This window comes from Protopterus annectens, chromosome 17.part0 (assembly GCF_019279795.1).
Source record: "Protopterus annectens isolate FY-2018-M chromosome 17.part0, PAN1.0, whole genome shotgun sequence".
Taxonomy (NCBI): Eukaryota; Metazoa; Chordata; order Ceratodontiformes; family Protopteridae; genus Protopterus; species Protopterus annectens.
This window is the reverse complement of record NC_056751.1, coordinates 253,488,902-253,514,996: the sequence shown is the minus strand read 5'-3', so window position 1 is coordinate 253,514,996 and position 26,095 is coordinate 253,488,902. Positions and strand designations below refer to the sequence as shown.

Sequence of the window (26,095 nt, the reverse complement as noted above, 5' to 3'; positions counted from 1 at the left end):
ATTATTCCATACCATCAACTGGGTATATATCAATTTTTGAAGAGAAGTAGTTTTGATAGTCAAGTCAATTGCTTTTAACATATTACTTTTGTCTGTCAATAGAATTTTCTCTTCTCAATAGTTCGACAACAAGATTTTATCTTGAAATTTAAGTTCTTTAATTAATTTATTTGTTGTTGTTATATATTTAATATCTTGTTGGAGTGCTTGCCACAAATCCGAGCATTTTTTATAATCTCATCTTCAGGTTTGACATTTTTAAAATAACTTATAGCAAGTTCTCTAAGTTGTCTCAAAATAACAAGATAGTTTTTAGGTAGGTTAAATTCTTGTCTTATTTGGTTGGCCGAACATTCGAGATATTTATATATATCAGTCAGAGTTAAATTGACTACTAATGGAAACTTTTTAAGCTCAATTAATTGATTATTCAATCTCAAGTTAGGATTCCTGTGAAAGGGTTGAAAAACATCATATGTTGAGCCAGATCTAATGATTGAAATAAGTTTTGTAAAGATAATATATATGTTTTAATGTGTTCAATAATCCCATATAATTAGAAACAAGCTTTTTAAAATCACAGAAACTCTAGAAAAGTGGCATTTTAGGCAGAATTAGCTAAAGGTAGCAAGAAAATGCAGAAAACTGATACTTAATCACTCCAAACTCTCTCTTTTGTCTCTCTGCTGTTGTAGAACTCTGCAGGGCACCAGGCAGGAGCTTGCTGAGCTATATACTAGCGCAAAAACCTCGCAAATGTGCGTTTTATAGCAGGGAAATGAAGGAGATAGAAATTAGCCCAAAATGGCCAATAAACTAATTTCTGGGCTGAAACCACTCCTCCAGGGATAGATAGGCTGCTCAAAGCTTCCTCTCTCACAGTGAACAGAGAAACTTCCTTCTATCCAAGTAAGGTGTGGGCAAACACAGAAACTTGTAACACAGCCCTGAATTCAACACTAACCTGAAAACTGGCCTATACTAGCTTGGAAAGGAGGGAAAACAAGTATTTTTTTTTTCAGAAAATAAAGCAGGTATAATAAAAAAAAACACTTTAAATGCACATAAATGGCTATCACATTTCAGTGTGTAACCTACAACAGTTAAACAGGTAATTTAAACACAAAAACGACTTTGTTAAAGTGCAGGCAGTAAAATAAGTACAATATGTAGCTGAAACAAGCTTTTAAATCACTGAAACTCTAGAAAATCGGCATTTTAGGTGGAATTAGCTAAAGGCAGCAAGAAAATGCAGAAAAATGATACATAATCACTCCAAAGTCTCTCTGCTGCTGTAGAACTCTGCAGGGCATCAGGCAGGAGCTTGCTGAGCTGAATACAAATGCTTTAGACTTTGCTTGGGGAGCTCTGTACAAGGATGTGAAAGTCTAGGTTCTCTGGGACACGCAAGGCAAATTAAAGCACATAAACATCAAAGTAATTATGGCTATAACAATTGCTGTCAAATCTCTGAGTCACCTTTGGACTCCAGGTCGTCTGCTAGTAATCACAGTCACCAACACAGTGATGTGGTACATAAACAAGGGGAACCAGTTCCTGCCCCCTTTGTAGACTAGCAATAGTAGCCTGAGAGTTAGAGATTCTGATTAGTCTATCCCCACAGGCTACCTACATTGTTATAGAGCAAAACATGTTACAGAGAAGCTGGGCAGGACCAAGATGGATCTTGTGGAATGAAAGTTTTAGCCAAGGGTCTTTCAGGAATTGGTCAGTCTCTGGGGAACTCCTCGAGTAGATCTGTTTGCTTCCAGTTACAGCATGCAGTTAACAAATTGTGCTCCAGAACTACTTGTACACTGGACTGGAAGATAGATTTCTCGTGGTCAGGAATGTTCATGTATGCTTTTTCATCCTTTTCTGTGATAACTAGAGTTCTAAAGGTGCAGAAGGACTCTCCGAGGATAATTGTGGTGACAGACACTCTTTTAGCCCAGGTATCGGTGGTTTCTCCCTTATTTTGAAAATGGCTGAGGGCAATTACTACATGCTTCCTCACAGAATGGATTTGTTCACACAAGACTGGGGTTGTTTGATACACCCCAACCTTCTACCACTTCAGTTGACTGTCTGGATGATAGAATTTTAATACCTTTTTAGGCACTTTTTTTTTTTCTGAGGGTATACAGTATATATTAAACAAGACAAAAAAAACCTCCAACTAGAAAATAATATATGGGAAAATGGAGGAGATTTTCTAGTTGGCGCCTTGATAAAAAACAGGACCGTTTCAAGACTTCAAGACTTGTTAGTTCTGCAGTATTTATATGAGTGATTATCCTCTGGCTTTTCATACTCTTCAGTCTAGATTCACCTTTAAGCCATCTCTGTTTGTTTGCTCTTAAATCCCCTCTTTCTATTCTACTTCATATGAAATTGTTTTTAAATTGTTTTACATATCCTTCCACCTAGAAGGCAGGTGGTTCCTTCTTGGGATCTTATCTCTGTACTGAAAAAAAAGTTGAATTGTTTCCTTTTAAACCTGCTCACAGGGCTATTTGAAGTTCTTGTTTGGAAAATAGTGTTACTCATTGCTCTGATATGTATTTGAGGTTCAAGTTGTTATGGTAAGTCATCCCTATCTCTCTTTCACAAAACTAAGTAACACTGAAAGCAAATCCTAAAATTGTTTACAGAATTTACATTGAACCAAGCAATTCATCTTCCCAGAACTAAGAAAAAAGTGGGAGGAAGAATCTTACACACTCTGGAGGTTCATTGACAATTCAGATACTACATTGACTGGACAAAACAAAAATTTCAGCACTTTTGATCGACTCTTTATTATTTCCTATGAAGGTCTGCTCTGAAAATGGGCACCAATCCAGTCATGCTCTCCAGGTAATCAAATGTCAGTAAGTAAATAATAAATTAGAGTAAGGCTAATGCCTTCCAACACTTTCACCAATACTAATTGAATTTTTTTGTGTGTTTGCACATAAGACAAAGGGGATGGTTTTAGAAAGGTTCAAATGAGATGTAATGCTGGTGTACATCTTATGGTAACCATTTAGAATTCAGAGACAGCACTACCACAATGCTGTGCCACAGAGAGCTGCAGCACCATGGTCGACTGTCTCTGGAGCATACAACAAATGCTAATGAGGCAATCCTGGGGATTGTCATATGGGAATTAGCCATGTGCCCCCCCCCCCCCCCCACAAATGCCTGCAGTAAGGTATTTATGCAGCCAAGCGATTCAGAGAAGTAAGTTACATTGGCCACCCATGCTAAAGAACACTGTCATGTTAACCCAGTCATGTTAGAGTTTTGTAGACAAGTAGTGTTGGGAGTGTGAGTGCATGTAGAAGTCTGAGTGGTGTGAGGTGTGTGTGTGTCTTATCAGGGTGGTTGAAATAGCGTTAGTTAGAGAATAGGCTGGGAAGGTATGTGTGGGCAGTTTTTCAAAGGCATCCTTCATATTAGGCCTCCAAGAAAAAACATTCCTCCTCCTTGGGACCTGAACTGTGTTCTTGAAAAGTTAACTCGGTCACCTTTTGAACCAGGTGCTATAGCTACTTACTTGAAAACTGTTTTATCGTGGCTCTGACATCTGCCAAAAGAGTTTCTGAACTTCAGGCTCTTATGGCAGTTCCTCCTTTTTTAGTTTTCCACAGAGACAGAGTGTCTCTTAGACCCATCCTTTTATGCCTAAGGTTGTCACTGGTGTGTCTTTGAGTCAGGCCATCCATCTTCCTCCCTTCCTTCCTCTCCTTCTCCACAAACTAGCAGTGAGAGGATTCTTCATCATTTGGGTTTGCATAGACAGCTCAGATACTGCTTGGATAAGACTAACGATATTAGGAAATCTGAGCAAATTTTTGTTTTCTTTCACACAAAAAAAGAAAATTGGCTTTGGCAGTTACTAAATCATTTCTGTTGCTATTCTTTCCATGGCAAACAGCTTCCTACTTTTGTTTGTGCTCATTCTACTAGGGAGGTTGCCTCTTCTTGAGCTTTTTTTAAGGGTCTGAATGCTATATCTAGTTTGGAAGCAGCTATTTGGTTTTCTGTGCATACTTTTACTAAGCACTACAAACTGGATGTGTATTCAAGGACCAAAGCAGGTTTTGCTAGGTCCATCCTCCATGTTTTTTAGAGGATTCCTTCATTGTTCCTTCTTCTTCCTCCCTTTCTTTACAGTAGCTTTTTGTTTTTAGGAATACTGCAACAGTGACTTAGGAAGGACATAGTACAGTTGTGCAAGAACTTACCATAACAGTAGATGTCCTACTTGTCCCTGTTGTGGTATTCCATCCCTCCCTCCTTCCACCTGCTTGGTTTTCTCTTTTTCCTCTGGCCAAGGGAATTTTTTTTCTTTTTTCTTGATGCACATGCACCATGTTCCTTTTTTCCTCATTTGCTGCTCCTTTTCTTCTGAGACATTTCAGTTCTGAGGGTTTAGCACTCATATGTCACTGTTGTACATTACACTTCAGACAAAAGACATATGTCTGACATATAGTGCATGGAAGGACCCAGGCTTTGGTATGCTGGTCAGGTGTATGGCTAGAATCGGTAGGATATCTACATTGAAAGGAATATTGCAGCAGTGGCAAGCAGGACACGTCCTGTTATGGTAAATTCTTGCACAGCTGTATTTTACATCCTCCTCAGCCTGAGGTCAAATTACCCCTTGGCTAGCAAACTGATTTAGTAATCTTCCCATGTAGAAGGAACCTTTACTGCAGTAGGTATCCTTACAATAAACTTCATATGGCTATGTGAGTGTACTCTTCATAAAAATTGATTTTTGGGAAAAGGCTCCTCCCCACCAGTCCTCTGTCTTTTGCTGAATCTGTTGCAGCTGGAGAGGAGTTTGCAGGTGCTCTCCTCAGTTTGCAGTGCCTCTTTCCAGGATCTTGTGATGGCTTGGCAAGCTTTATTGGAGAGGATTTGACCTAACTATGTCCTAGATGCCTCCGCAGGTCATGTAGATACACTTGCCAGTGACTTTTTACTCAAGAACAGAATATGGTGCAAGCCGCTCCCCCTTTACTGCCGAGCATCACACCAGTGCCTGGTTTGAAGGAGACAGGCCACATACTGGAGATGTCAGACATCTCTAGAAGTTTATACCAGGAAGACAAATGCCAGTCTGTGACCAATTACTCCTTATAAGGAGTTTGTTTTTCAATTATTTAAACACCTATTGTTACAGTAAGTACACTCTTTGCACTATTTTATTATTCTTTTTCAAGTTTTATACCTTAGTAATTAATTTTGCAGCATAAAACTCTGCCTGCTTTTGTTGTCATACTATTGAACATTGTAGTATGTCTAGTAACTGTTGTATGTACCAAATTTCATTTCACCTCTCTAATGCACTTTTTTGTAATATATCTCCAGACTCTTCAGAATCAGCTAGCAGGGAGATTGCTTTCTTCTTTCCAGAATTCAGAGAAACCCAGTGGTTCCAGGAAGAGGAATCCCATTTCCGATTAGGAAACATTTTTTATGATCCTGAGAAACATGTGCACACTATTAAACATAACTGATGAGAAGATGAGTGGATAACTGGTTCTTCAGGTGACCAAAAAGTAGGGTTAGTGACATGCATTTCAGCTCTCAGTTAAAGGGATAACGTGGTTTGTACTGACACTTATGTCTAAGACAGAGTTATACAAAAGCACTGCTCTAGGGAGCTGGTGGGAAAGCCAGTATGTGTGTACAACCTTTAAAGGAGATGTTGTGTTACTGCACATAGATGAGAGGTGTGCCAGAACAGGAACTGTTTCACTCAAGACATTTCTCCATAGATCAGCAGATCTGCACTGTATCAGTCAAGGATGTAATATGGTTCATGTAACAGTGAGGAGTGGCATGGGATGCTTTGTGTTAAAATTGTTGTAGAAGTCTGCAATTAATATTCATACCTGGAAGAAGTACTTCATAGGAATATGGGTGAGCATGCAGTGCTGTATATGCCCATGGAGAGGAACAATGAATAGTTATAGCTTCAGACAGTGAAGAGAAAGCATGTCATGCACATAAATGCTTGGGCATATTGTTATAGATACTAGAAGAGAGGACAAATGAATACATCCTACTGCAGACACCAGATGGGAGAAAAAGCATGCTGTACTGTTTGCTGCTGTGGAGAAGTTGATTGAATACATGCATGTTATATATGGCAACAATCAACTGAATACATACTGTTGTAGAAAGCCAAGGGAATGCCCTTGAACATGAGCATAACTTTATAATTTGCAGTCTGATAAGAACTGTTTGACCATCTAGTCTTTTAGATATAATACGTGAGGTTAACAGAAATTTAAAATGGGTCTAATGAAAGAGACATAGTAATGACATTAGTTTCTAAATGCACAATGCTCAACATCCCTAAAGACTAAAATTCTAGTAAGGTATTAAAGTTAGATGTTGCTAAGCTGGCTATAGCCACACTTCTAGTACAGTGTACAAAGCATGTAGAAACATACACACACACACACACACACACACACATATACACTTATATATTCAGTACTGACAACCAAGTTTCCTCATTAATAGTGATACTAGGAATGCTAAATCCACCAGGGTCAACTAACATCAGCCACTGGTAATAGTTGCCTCATTAATTTGTTTTTCAGTAATTTGTTGTGGTGTGAGGAAGCTGCATTTCCCCAAAAGTGAAGCAGGGCTGTAGATGGACTAAATAAGAGTACTGCACTGTCTTCAGTTATTAACATCTAGAACACGAGTCCATGCCTGTCCCTCACCTGACATTTTAGAATGAGCAAAATAATGAGGCACGGTGGGTACTTGCTCTGATATAGCCTAGGAGAACATAGCACAGTGATTGCAGATGTGTGAAACATAAAACACTGTCTTGACTTATGGCATCTTCCCACAGCCCAGAGCAATATTTTGATATAAGCAGAAGAAAATGGTGGACAAGCGTGTGCTTTTGCATGCTGTTATGCTCATGAAGCACGTGTGAAAATCTTTTCAGCAGCTGCATTCTGCCTCCATAAACCAATTTTATTATGAATTTGCATAAGGCCTCCTGTAAATTACTATTGTATATAACATGTAGTCATATTAACACATTAACACTTCCTCCACTACTCCTCTTTCTTTTTCCATTCCCAGCTAGCAAATTCATACTTGCTTCCACCATTCAACTCCTCACTTGTACCAAGTAAATAAAAAAAAAAAAAACACAATACTATTTCTTTTTATATTTCTCCTCTATTACTTGTTTTGTTTGATACTTATGTTTTTCTCTATATAAACTATGTATTGAAATTAATCTTTGTATTTTATGTATTGTGTAACATAATCCTTGTATAATCTGTATGTGGAGCTTTTCTCCCCAGGACTCCATTGAAAACAGGTTCTTTGGGCCCAATGGACTATCCTGGTTAAACAGCAGCAAATAAATAAAATAAATAAATAAATTATCCTATTTGTATTGATATCCACAATGGCCAAGTAGTGAATACTGCTGAATTAACTACAGATGCATTTTAAAGTGTGTAAAGCATGTGCAGAAAAAAAAACCTCTGTACCAGTTCACTGTGTTTGTCCAGTACCTTTTACATAATTACTGATAATGAGGGGTGTCCAGTCTCCCATCATTCCATATTCACAGTAGCTGATCATTAAATGCTGATGAAGACTGATGAAAAGCACATGATTACTGGTCCACAGTTGTCTGCTTCTTAATTTTTTTAATTTATTTCTAAATAAAAATTACAGTGCATTATCCTCTGTTATATGCTGTTCTGGTCTTCCCAGTGTACACCCACTACCCATTACTTCTCAAAACCCTACTTTTCTATATGCAGACCTTCAGCACAGTCTTCTTTCCTGCTCCAGAGACTTTGCTCAGACCCCAAAATCTAGATAATGACTATTTTTTTTATTTTTGTATTGTTTGCTATAACACTTTCAGCAAATAACTGTATCTTAATCAAAATATCACATATCTTATCTCTCCCCCACCATGTGAACTATACCAATGTCATTGCACTTTTGTTGGAAACTACCGTTTTGAGAAGTTATTTCTAAATTGCGCCTTTTAAAGAGGAGTTTAGTTAACCATTTGTTAACCAGGTGGGTAGGGAAGTTGTCAGCCCCTGTTTTGCCACAATCCTTGTTCTGTGAGGAATACAAAATAATACACAAACAGTAACACATTGTAGACCATACATTTCCCAAAGCATGTAATACATGAGTTGAATGTGTTGGTTAGTACACATTAAATTCTACCTGTTAAATGTACTTTGTTATAATGTAGTAAGATAGTACATGTGGCAGAATTTGACTAGGTACAATGACACTTCAGGCTTTCAGAATATTCATCACCAACAGTATATACTCTAAGGTTTGGCTCAATGTATTATTACTAGTATTATGACTACATTTAATTTAGCAAGCATTTCCTCATAACTTTTCTAAAGTTAAACATTGTGATAACAAAATTGCAAACTGTCATCTATGGGAACTCAGATATGGAGCAGTTTTATTGTTTTAACACATTTCTATCCCAAAAGGGGATTTCAGACAGGAAATATCATTTAACAGTAACTTGGAAATCATGTTTTAAGATGAAATTAAACTGTTTGCTTTATGTTGTAGAAGTTATGTCACTTAAGTTATGAGTCTACGTTTAGTTTGGTGAACTCTCACTCTGTCATAATGTTACTAAAATTCAATATGTTTATACATAGTTTGGAAAATGGCATCTATGGGACCTCAAAGACTGTGTTTTTTAAATGTATTTTTATACTTACTTATTGGATAGGTGAACTGGTCTGAGGACCATTTTCAACCGTGACACAGGCCAGAGGCAGGGTGACAGTTATATTCAAACATTATGATGATTTAACAGACAGCATTACAGTAAGATTCTATGCAGTTAAATCTTAAAACAGATTAGGGGAAAAAATTCGGTGCTGTATTTACATATAGACAAACTGATACAGTGGCTGTCTGAATAGGAGTTATAGCAAATTAATAAATATGTTATATTGCTGTAAGTATGAAATACGCATAACATGAAAGGAGTAAGTAAAAGTAGGGGAAGAAGATTTGGGGTAAGGAAGAGCACTGGAGCCAATGTTAATGATGTAAAGGAGAAAGGCATAGTTATAAGGGTTATTGGTGAGTACAGTCCTAGTTTGCCCTAAAATATTACTGTCCAAGTTCTGTCTGCATTTCATTTGAACATTTCTACATCAGATTTGCCAAATGCCAATTATGAGACCTTAAGCCATGAACAACTGCATTCTGCTTGCAACCATTCTCCTCCTGAATTTGTATAACACTTGTCTAAGGTGTTTCCTTCCCAAACTTTGAATTACATTTACAGCGTATCGTTCATGATCACCTTCCTCCATCTCCAGAATTTGTTACCCACTTCTTGAATTTCTCTCCCATGTTTGTTGTCCAGAGTCAACCACCCCACTTCTGAATCCTTGTTCAGCCTTGATTGTTGAAAGTGTGGCACAGTGGTTAGAGCTATTGCCTCATAGCTTCATGATGTGGTATTTTTCTTATCTCCTTACTGCCTTGTGGTTTTCATGTTTTCCCATAATCATGTGAAGTTCTTTTCCGTGCACTGGCTTTAAAAGACCTACTTATTGGCTGTTCTAAATTCTGTGTGCATACAATGCGTGTACGTACCTTTCCTACTTTAGTCCCATTTGAAAGGGTCAACATGATCAGTTGTCTTACCCAGTTAAGCAATTATCTACATAAAACTTTGTGCAGAAGTCATATGCGTTGAAGCTGTAATAGCCAGAGATTCCATGTTGCCATTCTGAAGGCAAACATTTTTGTGGTCAAGCACAAAAGGCCTACAAAACAAAACTAGTTTATCTGCAGTTTTAGCAGACTTTGTTTTATTTATAGTAACTGGACCCTTTTTTTTCTGGTACGTATTTGAGTGCCATCATTTTTTGTCCATTTGCATGTAGTGCACTATTTACAGCCAGAAATGAAAGCATGAGTAAAAAAAGTGAATTCATACATTTGTCAAAGCAAGCATAAAGCTACAATGATGTGCTGTTCTTTGCTTTGCTGAAAGAAGCTTGCATATGCTAGTGTTAAATATGAAATGTATAAGCAGTGCTTTTGTAATGCTTATTTGGAGGTAACATTTCTTCTTTGCAGAGACCGTCTCACATTTTAAACTGTCATATTTTCAGTATTAGCCATGTGGTGTGATTTAAAAGCTTTATTGGTATTACGTGATACCCGAGTTATGCTGTAATGTAGAAACAGTACTCATTTCGTGTATAAAACTTAAATTTCATCAGTCTGTTACCATGTACGTTTGTTTCCATTTGTATATTGTTTGTCTGCTTTATTTAATGCTTCTTATTTTATTTAAATTTGAAATATCTATTCCCATTTTCTTTTCATTTTCTTGTGTATCTTTGGAGTCCATTAATTTATGCTCATTATTCTGACAGGCACACTGCATTATTTAGATTGCTTATTATTGAAATAACATTTCACTTGTGGAGTGTGGTTCAACTTAGACTTTCATATGGGGCAAGCAGTGTAGTGTCTGCTGTTGAGAGGGGGCGGCACATCACACAGTTGGAGCAAAGAGAGTTTTTCTTGCCCTAATGGCCATAGTGACAAAACTGATTCCAGGATCTCTCCATCTGGTCTGTCAGTCCATTGTGTAGCATATAAACATGCAGTGTAGCAGAAGATGGCATCCTCATCTGCAAGGTGGGGATGTACTTGTGGCAGTGGACTGTAAAAGGGGCATTACTGTGTCAGCAGTTCACATTACTGTTGAAGTGAGTAAGTTGATTTACTTGCTGGATGCTGCTCCAGTTCTCTGGTGGAGTTGTAGATTCAGAGACCCTGCCTTGCCTGAGTCTGTTGGAAGTGGAAGACTCCAGGGATCCCTCTTGGACAGGTGGGAATATTGTGGTGCATGCATTGTTTCTGCCTGGGAGAAGCCTGCACATGTTCCTACCATTCCTACTGACCCCTTGTCTTATTGGAAAGTTAACAAAGAATTCTGAAACCTCATTCTCATCACACCTGACTGACCAAGAAGAACAAGATCTCAGGCAGATAGGTCCCCATCATTAGAGGAAAATGTTCTGGTCTGGTCTTGACCAAAAACAGCTTCTTGCAGCTGGGATGACAGTCAACTATTTCTATGCAGAACTCCTGATGACAGATTAAATTCCCTTCAGGGTTGCTGGCTAAGAAGATTGCTGAGGCTTCTAGGAAGCCATTCACTTGACAGGACTGTGCCTCCACATAGACGTTTTTACTTTGAGTGTAGCTGTACCCTCTGCCACTTTGTTAGATCACTTGCATGTGACTCACCCATGACAGTTACCTGCATAATTTCAGCCTTATTTATTCCATGGTCTTCTCTTGAGCAAGTTTTTGTGCCCCATTGCACTTAAATCTGTTTTGCAACATAAATAGATCATGTTGGAGGGTTAGATATGTATCACAGAGAATACCACTTCTTTGGAATTATTTTCCTAGCCACATAAGGCAAAGTACTTTTCTTACAATATTGAAACCTGATCTGGATGAATGGGTAGGTAACCACATATTCACCCCTGGGTTAACACCCTTGTTTCTCATACATAGTGGCAACATGCAGATGTTCTGCACACATTATAAAAGTAATGGATAGTGCCACTATAATCATTTTAAGTTGCTAGAAATAGTACCTTTGAGATGCAGCACAATTTCCTTGTAATAGGCATAACATTAAAATTACATTCCTGTAGTATCAATATGGAAGAGTTCTTTGTTGTGAATAAGGCAATGTAATGTACTGAGTATCTGAATCTAAGTAAAGCCTTTTGCCAAAATGGTATTCTTAATAAAGAGCTGAAACAGTCTCAGGTAATACCTGCCTCACATTCACCTTTACGAATTCTTTTTTTCCTGGTTATATATAAAAGACTTGAAGATCACTGCCTTGGGTGGTCTTCAAGTTATACAAAACAGGGATGCAGCCAGTGCTACTTTATGGTACAGAAACCTCAGCAGTAAGGACAGAGCAGTTGAGAAAGCTTGGGGTGATAGAGATGAAGATAGTATGCACGCTGTGGGACAGACGAAGAAATGAGAACATGAAAGTGAAAGCCGGAGTAGCCCCACTTGCAGAGCAGATCAGAGTGAGTAGTTTACGGTGGTTTGGACATATCCAGAACAGCAGAAGACAATCTGGTGAAGAAGATTTGGGGCAGACAGGAAGAAGGCAAGAGGAAACAGGGGTGTCCAACAAAGAGGTGGATGGATTGTGCGAGAAGACCTGTGACAGTAAGGCATGAGTGTCAAAGAATGTAGGAGTGTGGCACTGAATAGAGAGATGGCAACAGTTGCCATAACACCCTGACCTCAAGTAGAAAATGGGAAAAGGGAGGTTGATATGACAAGACTCTAATGAGGTGGTATAGACCTCTTAAGTAATGCAGATGAAATCCTAAAAAGATGGATAATTAAAGTACTCAAGGCAAAAATGACTGACTTGGGCCATTTTGACTTTTCACTTTTACCAGCCTGCTTCAAGAAGGGTAACACACTTGAAGCTTAATTATTTCCAGGATAATACTTTGCTGACTAAGAATTGTGGTGTAAACTCTTTGCCAGAGTTGATCAGTCTACTTTGATAAATAAAATAAATTGCATAGGTATCCAGATACTCAGGATTCAACTATGTTAAAGAAAGAAAACTGGGGTAAACTAAATGGTAGTGGTACTGGAAAAATGGTAAACCTGAGTGTACCAGAGTGATATAGCATTCACCCCTTTTTGACCAGTGTATACATTCATGATCTCGCCCTATCAGACCACTGTTGGATAACTAGGTTGATGTTGCTATAAAGCCTGGGGCAACTTTTTTTACCAAAGAACAGCACTTGAAACAGTTGACCAAATAGTTATCTGGACAACGAATTATTGTATTAATTTTGATGTCTAAGGCCATGTTATGTATTTGGGTATCACTAGATCTGCTATGAGTTCTTAGGGGGCAGAATCATGTTACCCATAGTGATTGCATACTGAGACCTGGTGCTCTTCATTATTCATATTAAGGGCCTTTTGTTATTAACCTCCAGGAAAGTTGGAGCAATATTCTGCCACTACAAAACTTAGATTAGTGCTGTTAATGCTAGAACCTTATACCCCACATTAGGCCTTATCAAGTTCTGACCCCTCCCCACGGAGCCTGGTTAAGAAGAATAATGTTACTAGCTTGAAGAAGGGTACAGGGGTTAGATATTAGATAAGAATGAAATGACAGAGTGAATTATTTTTAAAAATTAGGTTAGCATTCTCTGGTATAACGGAGACTTAGGAGGGTAAGAGACCTGATACTGTTTATAAAACTTTCAGCAGCTCTTTATCTGAATGCTTTGTCCTAATTGCCTTGTAAAAGGGTTGCCTCTTTGGAGGAAGTGAAATATTGTATAGTCAGTGGAGCAGTACTAACTAAAGATTAAAGTGTTTTTCAAATAGTTGGAATATGAAATGATTTATTTGAGGTGAAGAAAAATAATTCAGTTAACACTCTTAAAATGAATTCAATACGCTCTGTATAGCGAAAGTGTTGTGGCTCTTTCTGTGTATTTGGATTGTGTAAAATATGCAGTTTCAACATAAAAACAAATTCTGAAATTTGGTGTTACTGTAAACATGTTTTTGCAGGATGGCAAGCATCCTTGCCACCCCTTCATACAAAGAATAGTGATCTATAATAACTGTGGTCAGTGTACACCAGATTATGGGGTATACACAAAGGTACCCCACCTTGAACTTGGTATAAGATTTTCTATTGAGTCACTACACTTTCTGGACGATTGTAATTCCAAGAATCATATTTAAGAAACAATAGGATCCCGGATTACGAGGTATAACTGAATAGATATTTGTATCAAAAATGTGTTGTATCTAATAAAATGTAGAGGAAGCCTCTACTTGCTTTACTAGAAACTAGGGTTGCCACCTTTTCAAATGCTCAAAGTGGGACATTTTTTTGCAGAAACGTCAGATTTTGTAGGGCAAAACATACCCACGGCCAGTACAAAGAACAGAACTTCACTTTTTTTGCCAAAATAAAAGCTTATTCTTATAGCATTTGAGTTGCTTATCCTGTTTCTTATAACATTTAGGTGTTTCAGATAGAAAATAACTGTTTTATGCAACTATTAAAGAAAATATAGGAGACATTTTTGTCCTAAAATCTCACGACATTTGCCATTTTTTCAATTTTTTTGCAGGACACAACTGCCCAAAGAGGGACTGTCCCTTGCAAAGTGGGACAGGTGGTAACCCTACTAGAAACTGGGAAAAAAGCTGCAGTTAAACCTACAATGAAGTGCACACGCCACTCTTTCTAGCAAGAAATAATGTGACTGCCTTCAGTTACTTGAATTTAATAGGAAAGAGAGTAACTGTAGGAGTTGTATGTGTCTTGACAGGATTGGCTGGATGGGATCCACAAATTGTTTAATATTGTGCTTCTTTGTGATAAATGGATTCTAACATGAAGCTCACAGTGCTCAAGAATCAGGCACAGATATACAAATAGTTACAGAACCAAACTAAAGAAACATTTCTGTGGAAAGTTGATGAAATGAGATTTGTGCTTAAATACATTTTTTTGAAAAATAACAGAAGTGCAATTGCAGTGTCTGGCATCACTCTTTGAGTAGTCTGAATTTTACCAAGTGTTCACACAGTTTAGAAAAAAAACTAATCAGAATTTTAAGGGAGAATCTGAGATGTCTCTTAAAATAAAATAACTCTTGAGAAGTTTAATTTGTTTTCTATCTCTGAAATCACGCTATTTTATTCCATGCATGCCAGTACAGCAATTCAAAGCTGTGTGCAAATTCTGGGTATGGTATAAATGACTATGCTAAATGAAAACCTTAAAAAACAATCTATATACAACAGCACTACCCCCTCACTTTTGAACTTCATAGATTTTAGGCTGCCCAGAACACAGTGACAGTACTATGGTCACTTACATGAGATCCTTCTCAACATGTATAAAGGAAACCTTTTAGGAACACCTTTCATTGACTTTACAAAAGTGTTTGACCTTATTGACCACCTCCTTCTGCCAAAAAATAGGACATAACAACCAACACTGTCACCTGGTTCCAAGATTTCTTAAGTGGGTACTTCAGAATCAACATTTTTTCAGCGGTTATTACCTCCAGTACCCCTTACCAAAGGAGTGCCCCAGGGCTCCATACCGTTGTTCTCAATCTTTAACTAACTATTCTCTGACCTCCCTAACCTTTCTATAACTCTTTACTCAGATGATATTGTTAGCCATCAGTCCAGTCCCTCGCATTCAGTTGCTAAAACCCAGCTCTAATCTGACCTCCACTCCCTTAACTTTTGGATAGACAACCATAAGATAGTTCTAAACCCCACAAAAACAAAAAGTATGACATCTGAAACCTCAAAAAAGGTGAAAAAAATCCTAAAAATCTCGGCATTGCAGATCTCAGTGATACCCAAGTAACAACAACCATGTCCTTTACATGTCTAGGTTTGTTGCTAGACCAGTCACTTAACTTCCAAACCCACATTGAAAATGCCAGAAAAAAGATGATAGAATGATAGGGTGATCCAGCTATGAGAATGGATCAGGGTTATTATATTTAGGCCACACAGGAATACAAGCCTAATAATTGGGGCAAAAAAAGAGAGCGCATACAGGTAGCAGAAGAGGTATGAGGGTATAAGAGTGGAAGGAAGCAAGCAGAATAAAATATTGAGGCCGACAACTGGATCTGTGGCATAGAGGGATAGAGTTTAGACTGTGACTCAGATGATTTGAATATGATTAGTGACTTAAGTGTTGGAGGAGCCTGGCAGAAGAGGTAGGAATGAGTGACAAGTTCCAGCTTTCTCATTATTGGAGGGGGAGAATCCTTACTATGACTGCAGCACTTTCTGCTGGGAATTGTAGGAGTGAGTTTGATCACAAGGCAGGCTGCCAGTTTGCTCAGCATCCAAGGGGATGGAGTTGACACTCCATGCAGTGACACACCTGACATTGTGGTGATCCTCATCCCCTAGTTCAGCAAAAATAGTTGTTGTAGCTGTAATGTATGGTCCTGTTTCCTACCTGTTGTCCTTCAAGGGAGCTACAACTCACTAGGCAGAAATAAAGGTCTATCTCTCCGTGGGGAATGAGGATCCTCTGTCAAGAGTGATACAGCATGATTCCCCCTGCCCCCAAAAAAGTGAAAAATGGGTCTATAGCAAGAGGATGGAGAGCAGAGCTGGAAATAAGGGTACCCAAAAACTGAGTACAGCAAACGATTTTTTGTTGAATTTTAGGAAGGAAGAAAGGAAGAGTGGTCATGGCTAGACTTGGTAAGGAAAAGAGGGAGGTCATACAAGACTGGGAACGAATAGATGTAATGATTGAATACTTTGCCTTGGCCTCCTAGAAACAAGGGGAAGACAGTGATGTACTAATAGTGGATTAGGACAAAAGGAATAATGTAATGGATGGACATGAGTGAGGTGGAAATGGAACAAAATATACTAATTAAGGATAAGGAAAAAGAGTGATACAGGCTGCTTCTCAGTGTTCTTTGGAGCAGATTTGGAGATCTGCAGGCGATCACTGGCCATCACAGAAATATCTGTGGAGAGAGACATGCCGTTATATAAAGTGAAACTAGTAAAAATCTTGTGAGACTGCAGGCAGATGAGCTAACAGCAGTGATATGGAAAGTCTTGAATAAAATTTTGAAGGAAAGGCTGGTTGTTTTCCTAGAGGACAGCAGTGTCCAGGATAGTAATCAGCATGAGTTCATTGCCTGAAGTAGCTGGTGGTTAAACTTGATTAGTTTTTAATGACTGTCCTTCAGGATAACTTGAGAGTGGATTACCACTACTTTTAGTTTGCTAAGGCTTAGCAAGGTCTTTGACTTAGTACTGCACAACTAAGGGCTTGGAAAATACAGGGGAATGAAAAAACTGTAGTATGAGTATTGTGTCCTGGTTACAGTAAGAGATATAGTCTCTTTTAAGGGACATAACTGATACAATGCCATAGATGTTCTTTGTGTTTCACTGTTGCAGTCATTACATTTGGGTAATCCTGCTGGCAGGTTGCCCTCAGTCGGCCTGAATTCCAAAGTCTTGGGTCCTGCGTCGGCCGATGTCGCCCCTTCCCTGATGTCAGGTCGTCAGGGGTATAAAAGAAGCAGCCAACGCCATTTTCTTCAGTCTTTCTTGCCGCGCGGTGCCCAAAGCAGAAGCATTTCGCAAGTGCCGGTCGGCCGACTCCTGAGATTTTCATGTTTGAGTTTCAGACCCAAAGTCTTCAATAAAGCTATGTCAGAAAAAGTTAATAATTGTATTTCTTGTGGAAAGCAAATACCTCATAAGGACTTTCATTCTTACTGCATTCCTTGCCTAGGCCCTGATCACAACCTTTCTGGTTGTCGGTTTTGTGCTAGATTTAACCAATGCACTATTAAGCGTCGGTATGATTTTGCTTTAAACTATTTTGGACGCCGGTTTAATTATCCAGAAATGTCGTCGGATAGTCATCCGACTACCGGAGTTCACAAAATACCCAAAGAAAAGGGGAGAGATAAACAACCGAGGTCCAAAACCGACGATGAAGCTTCTCCTAAGCCAGTCGCCGGTTTGCCAGTTCTCAGTGAGGCGCTTTTGCTGCCCCTGACGCCCACTACTTTAGAGTCGCAGACCGCTACTGACTCCCACGTGGAGTTGGCTATGCCGCTGGAAACTCAAGGTATTGGAGCCTCGGACACTATTCCCTCAGATGGGCCCAGAGCCGCTGAGCAGGCACCAGCTTCTGAGGGTGTATTCAGACTTAAACATCTTTACATTAAACCGACTTCAGCTTCAAAGACAAAGACTAAAGCACCTTCTAAAGCAAAGAAACAAACTCAAGAGCCACGTGGACAGGCCTCTATGCCCAAAAAACAGATGCTCAAAATGGCCGAAGACTTGATTACCTTGATCAGGTAATCTTACTGTATCCCCCTCCTGATAAGAGGCCTAGGCAAGAGATTGACTATGAATCTTCAGATCAGGTTTCTATTTCTTCTGATCAGGAATATTCTCTTTCCCCTATGAGGATTCTTATGCTGAAGAATCTATACCTTCATCTTCTCCTCCAGAGGACTATTCTTTTGGGGAAACCTTGCATACCATGAGGGAGCATTTCCACTGGGAGAGACAAAATTTTTCAGAATATAAAAAGAGGCTCAGGGATTTCCTTTTACTACCTCAACACAGGCCTCTAGCCATTCCACCTGTGTTAGACATTGTAGATGATGTGTTTTCGGAGTCTAGTCTGACCCCTGACTCCTTACCTCCAGCTCCTGTTAAGCCTGACAGATATTACAGGGTTCCTGACTCTCATAAATTCCTTTTTAAAAACCCTGCTGCTGACCAGAAACTATTTCACAGGGTCCCAAAGGAGTTAAGGCTTCCACTGCAAAAAACCCTACCCCCCTCTAACAGGGATTCTAGGGCACTGGATAGATGGGGAAAAAAGGTTTACACATCTGCTACCTTGGCTATAAGGGCCTTAAACTGTCAGTTTCATATGCTCAAATATCAGCAACATGTCATGGCATTGCTTAAACAGAAAATGTTGTTAAACTCTGAATGTGCAGAAAACAAGGAAATGCAGGATTTATTGCATGCAGCTGAACAAGTTGGAAAGCATACTTTGCAATGTGGTTTTGATTCTTTGGAGGCCTCCTGCAGGGCCGCAGTTACGGGTTCTGTAATTAGGAGGCATGCTTGGTTAAAGGAACAAAATCTGCCTGATCATGTCAAAGTTAAATTATTAGATGCACCTTTACAGCATGATACTTTGTTTGGTGTTAAGGCAGAAGAGGTGTTAAAGAAAATGGAGGACAAAGCTAAATCTATGCAAACTGTCAAAGATTTTTTACAAGTACAGCCACCTAGGTTTAGTAGACACTGGCCTACAAAGAATTGGTCCTTTCCTGTGTCAGACAGACCTTAAAGGGGCAGATCCCAGGCACAAGGTTCATACAGGTCAAAGCAATGGGGTGCTTCTACCTCCAAAGTTGGAGAAGACAAATCACAACCATACAGGAAACAGTCCCAATGACTTCCCCCTGCCGGCACCAAGCACTTATGTCCTGGCAGCACCCTTAGGGGGGAAATTAGCATTTTTTTCTCAAAACTGGCACTTTATAACCCAGGACAAGTGGGTTCTAAATATAGTGTCACAAGGCTAAAAGTTCCATTTCCATACCCTGCCAAAGGCAAACGGCTGGCCAGATCTGCCAAAAAATCAATGGACAGAGGCGCAAAAACAAATCTCATCCCTCATGGACATGGGGCCCATTCAACAAGTACCAGAGCAAGAGCAGAGACAAGGATTTTACTCAAGACTGTTCTTGGTACCCAGAAAGGACAAGGCCTAGACACCAATACTGGACCTATCTATTCTGAACACATTCCTGGATATTCCAAAATTCAAAATGTTGACTTTGCAGCAGCTTCTGCCCATGCTGGTCAAGAATGCTTGGCTTGTGACTTTAGACCTAAAAGAGGCATACCTGCATGTCCCAATCAGACAATCATGCAGAAGATACCTCAGATTCAAGGCTGGCTCAATGCATTACCAATTCTCTGCACTGCCCTTTGGCTTATCTACTGCGCCCAGGGTCTTTACAGACAAAGAGGAATACAAATATATCCTTACTTGGACGACTGTCTAATTCAACCAGAGAACAAGGACATTCTTCTACAGCATCTGGCATTTGTGAAAAGACTTCTAACATGCCTAGGTACACAGTCAACGAAAAGAAATTAAAACTAGTACTCTCAAGAGATAATATTCATGGGTGCAAGCTTAAATACAACTGCCCAGATGGCTTATCTCACGCCAGACAAACAAAGGCAACTGACTACCTATTTCAAAATGTTGGCAACAAAAGCCCAGTTATCTGCAAGAATAATTCTGCAGGCTTTAGGCTTCATGGCATCCTGCATCCTACTAATTCCATATGCAAGACTGCATATGAGGAAACTTCAATGGTACCTAAAAAGTGTTTAGACTCAGCATTGCCACAGCCTGGAAACAATGATTACTCTCATTCCTTGCCTGCAACAGGAGTTTCGAAGGTGGGCAAAGGCTTGTCACCAGAACAATTCACATTACCCCCAGCCAGGCAGACACTAACAATGGATGCTTCAGATTATGCCTGGGGGGCCCATATGGCAGGAAGATGCATTCAAGGCACATGGTCCTCAAACCAAATGCATCTACATATCAATCAAAAAGAGATGCTAGCTGTTCAAAATGCCATGACAGCCTTCAAGGACCTACTTCATCCTGGACAACTACTGATAAAGACAGACAACACCACGGTCATGTGGTATATAAACAAGCAGGGGGGCACACATTCTTACCCCCTTTGCAGACTAACCGTGACTTTGTGGGACACAGCATTGACTTACCAAGTACATCTACAGGCACAATTCCTGCCAGGAAAGGAAAACACTCTGGCAGATGAACTAAGCAGAAACCTCATGGATCCCCACGAGTGGCAGCTGGATCCACAAGTCTTCAGCGTGATAACAAGGAAATGGGGATGCCCAGACATAGATCTATTTGCCTCCCCTCACAGCTACCAACTAAAAAGATTCTGCACAAGGATCTATCACAGACAAGCATTGAAAGTGGACACCCTATCTTTCAGCTGGAAAAACCTATGAGTATATGCTTTTCCTCCACTGCCTCTCCTCCCCAAGGTACTCCTAAAGGTCAGACAGGAGAAGCCAAAGATGATACTGATTGCCCCAGACTGGCCCCGCCAGTACTGGTATCCAATCCTAAGGAACTTGGCTCAATGCCCAGCTTGGACCTTACCTCAAATACCTCATCTACTGTCCCTGCAAAACAATCAGATCCTGCACAGCCAACTCAGTACTTTAAACCTGGCAGCATGGCGGATAATGTAGTCATACAAAACACACCTCTCAATAAAGCTGTGATGGATGTCATTTTGGAAGCCAGAAGACCTAGTACTAGAAAATCTTATGCTGGAAAATGGAAGAGATTCTGTGCTTGGATCCAGGCACAAGGAACTGATACAGCTGTACCAAATATTCCTCAGATTTTGCAATACTTAACTGAGATGCTGGACAAAGGCCTATCTTTTTCATCAATTAAAATTCATGCCTCTGCCATTTCGGCTCATTACAATACAGAGCCAGCAATCTTTTCCCATCCTTTATTAAAGCAGTACCTCAGAGGAGCCAAAAACATAAGGCCTCCAAGGAGATCACCAATACCTGCATGGGACCGCAACTATGTCTTGGAAAAACTCACCCTGCCTCCTTTTGAGCCAGCTGCTACTGCTGATATAAAGTTTTTATCTTGGAAAACAGCTCTGCTCCTAGCAATAACTTCTGCAAGACGGGTTTCAGAGCTACATACACTCATGGCTGTGGAACCTTTTATCATGTTTTATCCAGACAGGGTCTCTCTGAGGACAAACCCAACATTTATGCCTAAGGTGGTGTCCAGTGTGGCTCTTAACCAAACTATTCATCTGCCAACTTTTTATCCAAATCCACAGAACAAGGGGGAGAGAATTCTGCATTCTTTGGACGTACACAGACAGCTTAGAGTCTACTTGGACAGAACCAAAGTTTTCAGGAAGACAGAGCAATTACTAGTGGCATATGCTGCAGGATCACAAGGAAAGGCTATGTCAAAGCAGACTATTTCAAAGTGGATAGGCCACTGCATTTGTTTCTGCTATTTACACCATGGCAAGCCAGTGTCTAAGGGCATTAGGCCACATTCAACTAGAGCTGCAGCCACTTCAGCCTTTCTCAGGGGAGTACCAACCAAAGACATATTAGAGGCTGCTAATTGGAGTTCAGTGCACACCTTTACAAAGCACTATCATCTGCCACTCTACTCTAAATCCAGGGCAGGCTTTGCCACTGCAGTTCTGCAGGGCCTCATAGCCGCTCCTAATGCTGTTTAGCCCCAGCTTCCCAACCATAGCTTTGGGACTCTACCCAATTGTAATGACTGCAGCAGTGAAACATGAAGAACATAGTACAGTTATGTACACTTACCATAAATGTAGATGTTCAAGTGTATTCACTGTTACAGTCCAGGTTACCCACCCGCCATCCCCCTTTTTTCTGCTGTAACTTTTCTTTCCTTCTCTGATTTATACAACCTATGTGATGTATTTGCTTGTAGATGAAGGTAAAGTTTATTATATTGGTGTATGTATATGTATATATATATATATATATATATATATATATATATATATATATATAAATTTTGGCGAAACTTTTAGGGGGCACCTGACATCTGGGGCAAGAAAAACTGAAGAAAATCGCTTCGGCTGCTTCTTTTCTACCCCTGACGACCTGACATCAAGGACGGGGCGACAGCAGCCGACGCAGGACCCAAGACTTTGGAATTCAGGCTGACTGAGGGCAACCTGCCAGCAGGATTACCCAAATGTAATGACTGCAACAGTGAATACACTCGAACATCTACATTTATGGTAAGTGTACACAACTGCACTGTATTGGTCTTGGATCCATTGGACTTCATTGTCTTCATTCCAGACGATTAGGATAGTTGATGGATTTAAGATCTTAAATTTTCCTGTTTCGAAGTCTCTGATGCCTTTCCAGTTGAGCAATATGCTTGTATTTGTACACACCAAGGTGGGGGATGGGGTCATTTGTGTCCTATTTTCTGTTTTTTAATTGTCACTTTGTTGTCTTGATGTTCATCGTGTTTCACTGTTGCAGTCATTAAAATTGGGTTATCCTGCTGGCAGGCTACCCGCAGTCGGCCTGAATTCCAAAGTCTAGGTCTGGCGTCGGTTGCTGCCGCCTCCTCCCTGATGTCCGTGCGCCAGGGGTATAAAAGATGCAGTCAATGCCATTTTCTTCAGTCTTTCTTGCCATGCGGTGCCCGAAGCAAAAGCAGTTCGCAAGTGTCGGTCGGCCGACTCCTGAGATTTTCGTGTTTGAATTTCAGATCCGAAGTCTTCATTAAAAGCTAAGTACCCCGTTGGGGAAACATTTTTCTTGCTCCAGACCGATGTCAGAAAAAGTTAATAATTGTATTTCTTGTGGGAAGCAAATACCTCATAAGAACTTTCATTCCTACTGTATTCCTTGCCTAGGCCCTGACCACGACGTTGCTAATTGTTGGTTCTGTGCTAGATTTAGCCAATGCACTGTTAAGCGTCGGTACGATTTTGCATTTCACTATTTTGGCAGAAGATTTAATTACACAATGTCATTGGATAGCCATCCGACTACCGCAATTCACAAGAAACGCAAAGAAAAAGAAAAGGACAAGCATCCGAGGTCCAAAACTGCCGATGAGGCTTCTTCTAAGCCAGTCGCTGGTTCTCAGTGAGGTGCTTTTGCAGCCCCTGACGCCCGCTACTTTAGAGCCGCAGGCCGCTACCGACTCCCACGTGGAGTCGACTAGGCCACTGGGAACTCAAAGTATTGGAACCTCAGAAACTATTCCCTCAGATGGGTCCGGAGCCGCTGAGCAGGCATCGGCATCTGAGGGTGTTTTCAGGCCAACACAATTATATGTAAAAATGACTTCAGCTTCAAAGGCAAAGACTAAAGCACCTTTAAAGACAAAGAAACAAGTACAACAGCCCCATGCTTTTTCAGCTATGTTAGGAACCTGGGTGGAAACTCCCAGATATGCTCAGAATTAGTCCAAAATGATACAAAAATCACTGAACCCACAGACATTGCCAACATACTGGCAGACAGGTTCAGTGCAAACTTCACCCCCTCTCCCCCCCTAAAGGAGAGATAACTATCCCAGCAGAGTGTAGCCTCCCAGACATCTGAAATGCGCAGGTGAAAGCTGCTCTCTCTAAAGCTAAAAACACAGCATCAATGGGACCGGATGGTGTCCCCGGCTGTGTGCTAAACGAGCTAAATGAGGAATTAAACCCGCACATAAGGCAGCTGTTTAATCTCAGCCTTACCACAGGATACGTGCCCAAGGAGTGGCGTACAGCAACTGTGGTCCCACTCCACAAAGGCGGTGCCTCTATGGACCCTGGTAATTACCGCCCCATAAGCTTAACAAGTCTAGTCTGCAAAGCTATGGAGAGGATCATAATGGAGCTCATAAACAAAGATATAAGGGACTTGCAGACATTGGACCCGACCCAGTTTGGCTTCATCAAGGGCAGATCATGCCTTTTGAACTTGGTCGACTTCTTGAAACAGTCACCAAGGCCATTGATGAGGAAAGGCAGTCCATACAGCCTACCTTGACCTTGCAAAGGTTTTCGACACAATACCCCACTCGGGTATTGTAGAAAAACTTACCAGCTTAAATGTAAACCCATATGTCACAAGATGGGTTGCAAACTGGCTTAAGGACAGAACCCACAGGGTTAGAGTTGCTGGCGCTATGTCAGACTCCAAGCCGGTCACAAGCGGTGTCCCACAGGGCTCGGTCCTTGGCCCCTATGGTTCGGCATCTACTTCTCAGAAGTACAGGCCAACATGGGAGGACTTTGGCTGACAAAGTTTGCAGACGACTGCAAACTGGGCGCCATAGTGGAAAGTGCATCGGACATGGATATCCTTCAGAAGGGACTCACGGAAACAGATAGCTGGTGCCAGAGCCATGGCCTGAAGTTAAACGCCAAAAATGTATAGTCATACCCTTCGGGAAAAACAAGGTAACCCCAAGCTACCATATAGGTGGCAATCCACTAAGCACAGAAGAGGTTATCAGGGACCTGGGGACCCAGGTTGACAGTGGCCTTTCTTTTGACACTCACGTTGCTAAAGTGGTTAGAAAGACCTTCTACATTGCCCACCTGATCATGAAGGGATTCACATCCAAATCTAGTGAGGTCATTGTTCCCCTGTACTCTTCACTTATCAGACCAATGATCGAGTACAATGCCCCATTCGGGATGTATCGCACCCGACATCTGCAGCAATTGGAGAGACCCCAAAAGTTCCTCACCAAAAGGATAAAGGGACTCCAAAATCTGTCATATGCTGCCAGATTGAAGAAACTCCAGCTCTATTCAGTTGCATACCGTCTGCTCAGAGGTGACATGTGCCTGATATACAAGGCCATGTCCAACCCGGAATTAATGGACATGCTCCACCTCAAAAAATCCAAATCCACCAAAACCACTAGAGCAAGCGACTTAAACCTTAGCACGGATATAAACAGGACGTGCTGGAGGGACAGATTTATCACTCAGAGACTCCCTATGCTGTGGAATAAAATCCCGGTCCATGTGAGGCAGAGCACCTCGCTGGCTCTGTTCAAGAGAAATCTTGACCTGTGGATGGGAGATCGTAGGTTTATCCCGGGAATCATCTCTGTGTCACTGCTGGACAGAGGCACAACAAACTAATGGGCACAGTATTTTTTCATATAAGGGGTGGCGTAAGCCACAAAAATTTGGGCTAGGCTTATAAATGCCTTAGGGCAGATAGCCTAGTATAAACCTATGAACCTATGGACAGGCCTCCATGCCTAAAAAACAGATGCTCAAACTGGCCGAAGACCTAATTACTTTGGTCAGGGGTTTCCATCCCCCTCCTGATAAAAGGCCTAGGCAAGAGACAGAATATGAATCTTCAGATCAGGTTTCCATTTCATCTGATTCCTCTTCTGATCAGGAGTACTCTCTTCCTCCCTATGAGGATTCTGATGCTGAAGAATCTATCCCTTCAGCCTCTCCTCCTGAGGATTATTCTTTTGGGGAAACTCTGCATACCATGAGGGAGCATTTCCAATGGGAGAGCCAAGATTATTCTGAATCTAAGAAAAGGCTCAGGGACTTCCTTTTACTACCTCAGCATGGGCCCCTTGCTATTCCACCTGTGTTAGACATTGTAGATGATGTTTTTTCAGAGTCCAGTCTGACTCCTGACTCCTTGCCTCCAGCTCCTGTTAAGCCAGACAGATACTACAGGGTTCCTGATTCACATAAATATCTTTTTAAAAACCCTGCTGCTGACCCAGAAACTATCTCTCAGGGTCCCAAAGGGGTCAAGGCTTCCACTGCAAAAA

The 26,095-nt window shown here is 40.6% G+C and overlaps 1 protein-coding gene across 5 annotated transcripts in view; it reads left to right on the top strand.

The window, feature by feature from the left end:
* Positions 1-26,095, top strand: part of NME6 (NME/NM23 nucleoside diphosphate kinase 6) — a 149,135-nt gene that overhangs the window by 93,133 nt on the left and 29,907 nt on the right. For 3 of the 5 annotated variants that reach the window (XM_044059423.1, XM_044059422.1, XM_044059419.1), the window contains exon 6: positions 5,368-10,391. The exons of 1 other annotated variant lie outside the window; for it this stretch is intronic. In XM_044059423.1, the coding sequence (XP_043915358.1) occupies positions 5,368-5,516 (149 nt within the window). In that variant the 3' untranslated portion in view covers positions 5,517-10,391. Of the gene's footprint in view, positions 1-5,367; positions 10,392-14,243; positions 14,785-26,095 lie in introns of those variants that run through there. One more of the 5 variants, XM_044059420.1, reaches the window with a different exon arrangement.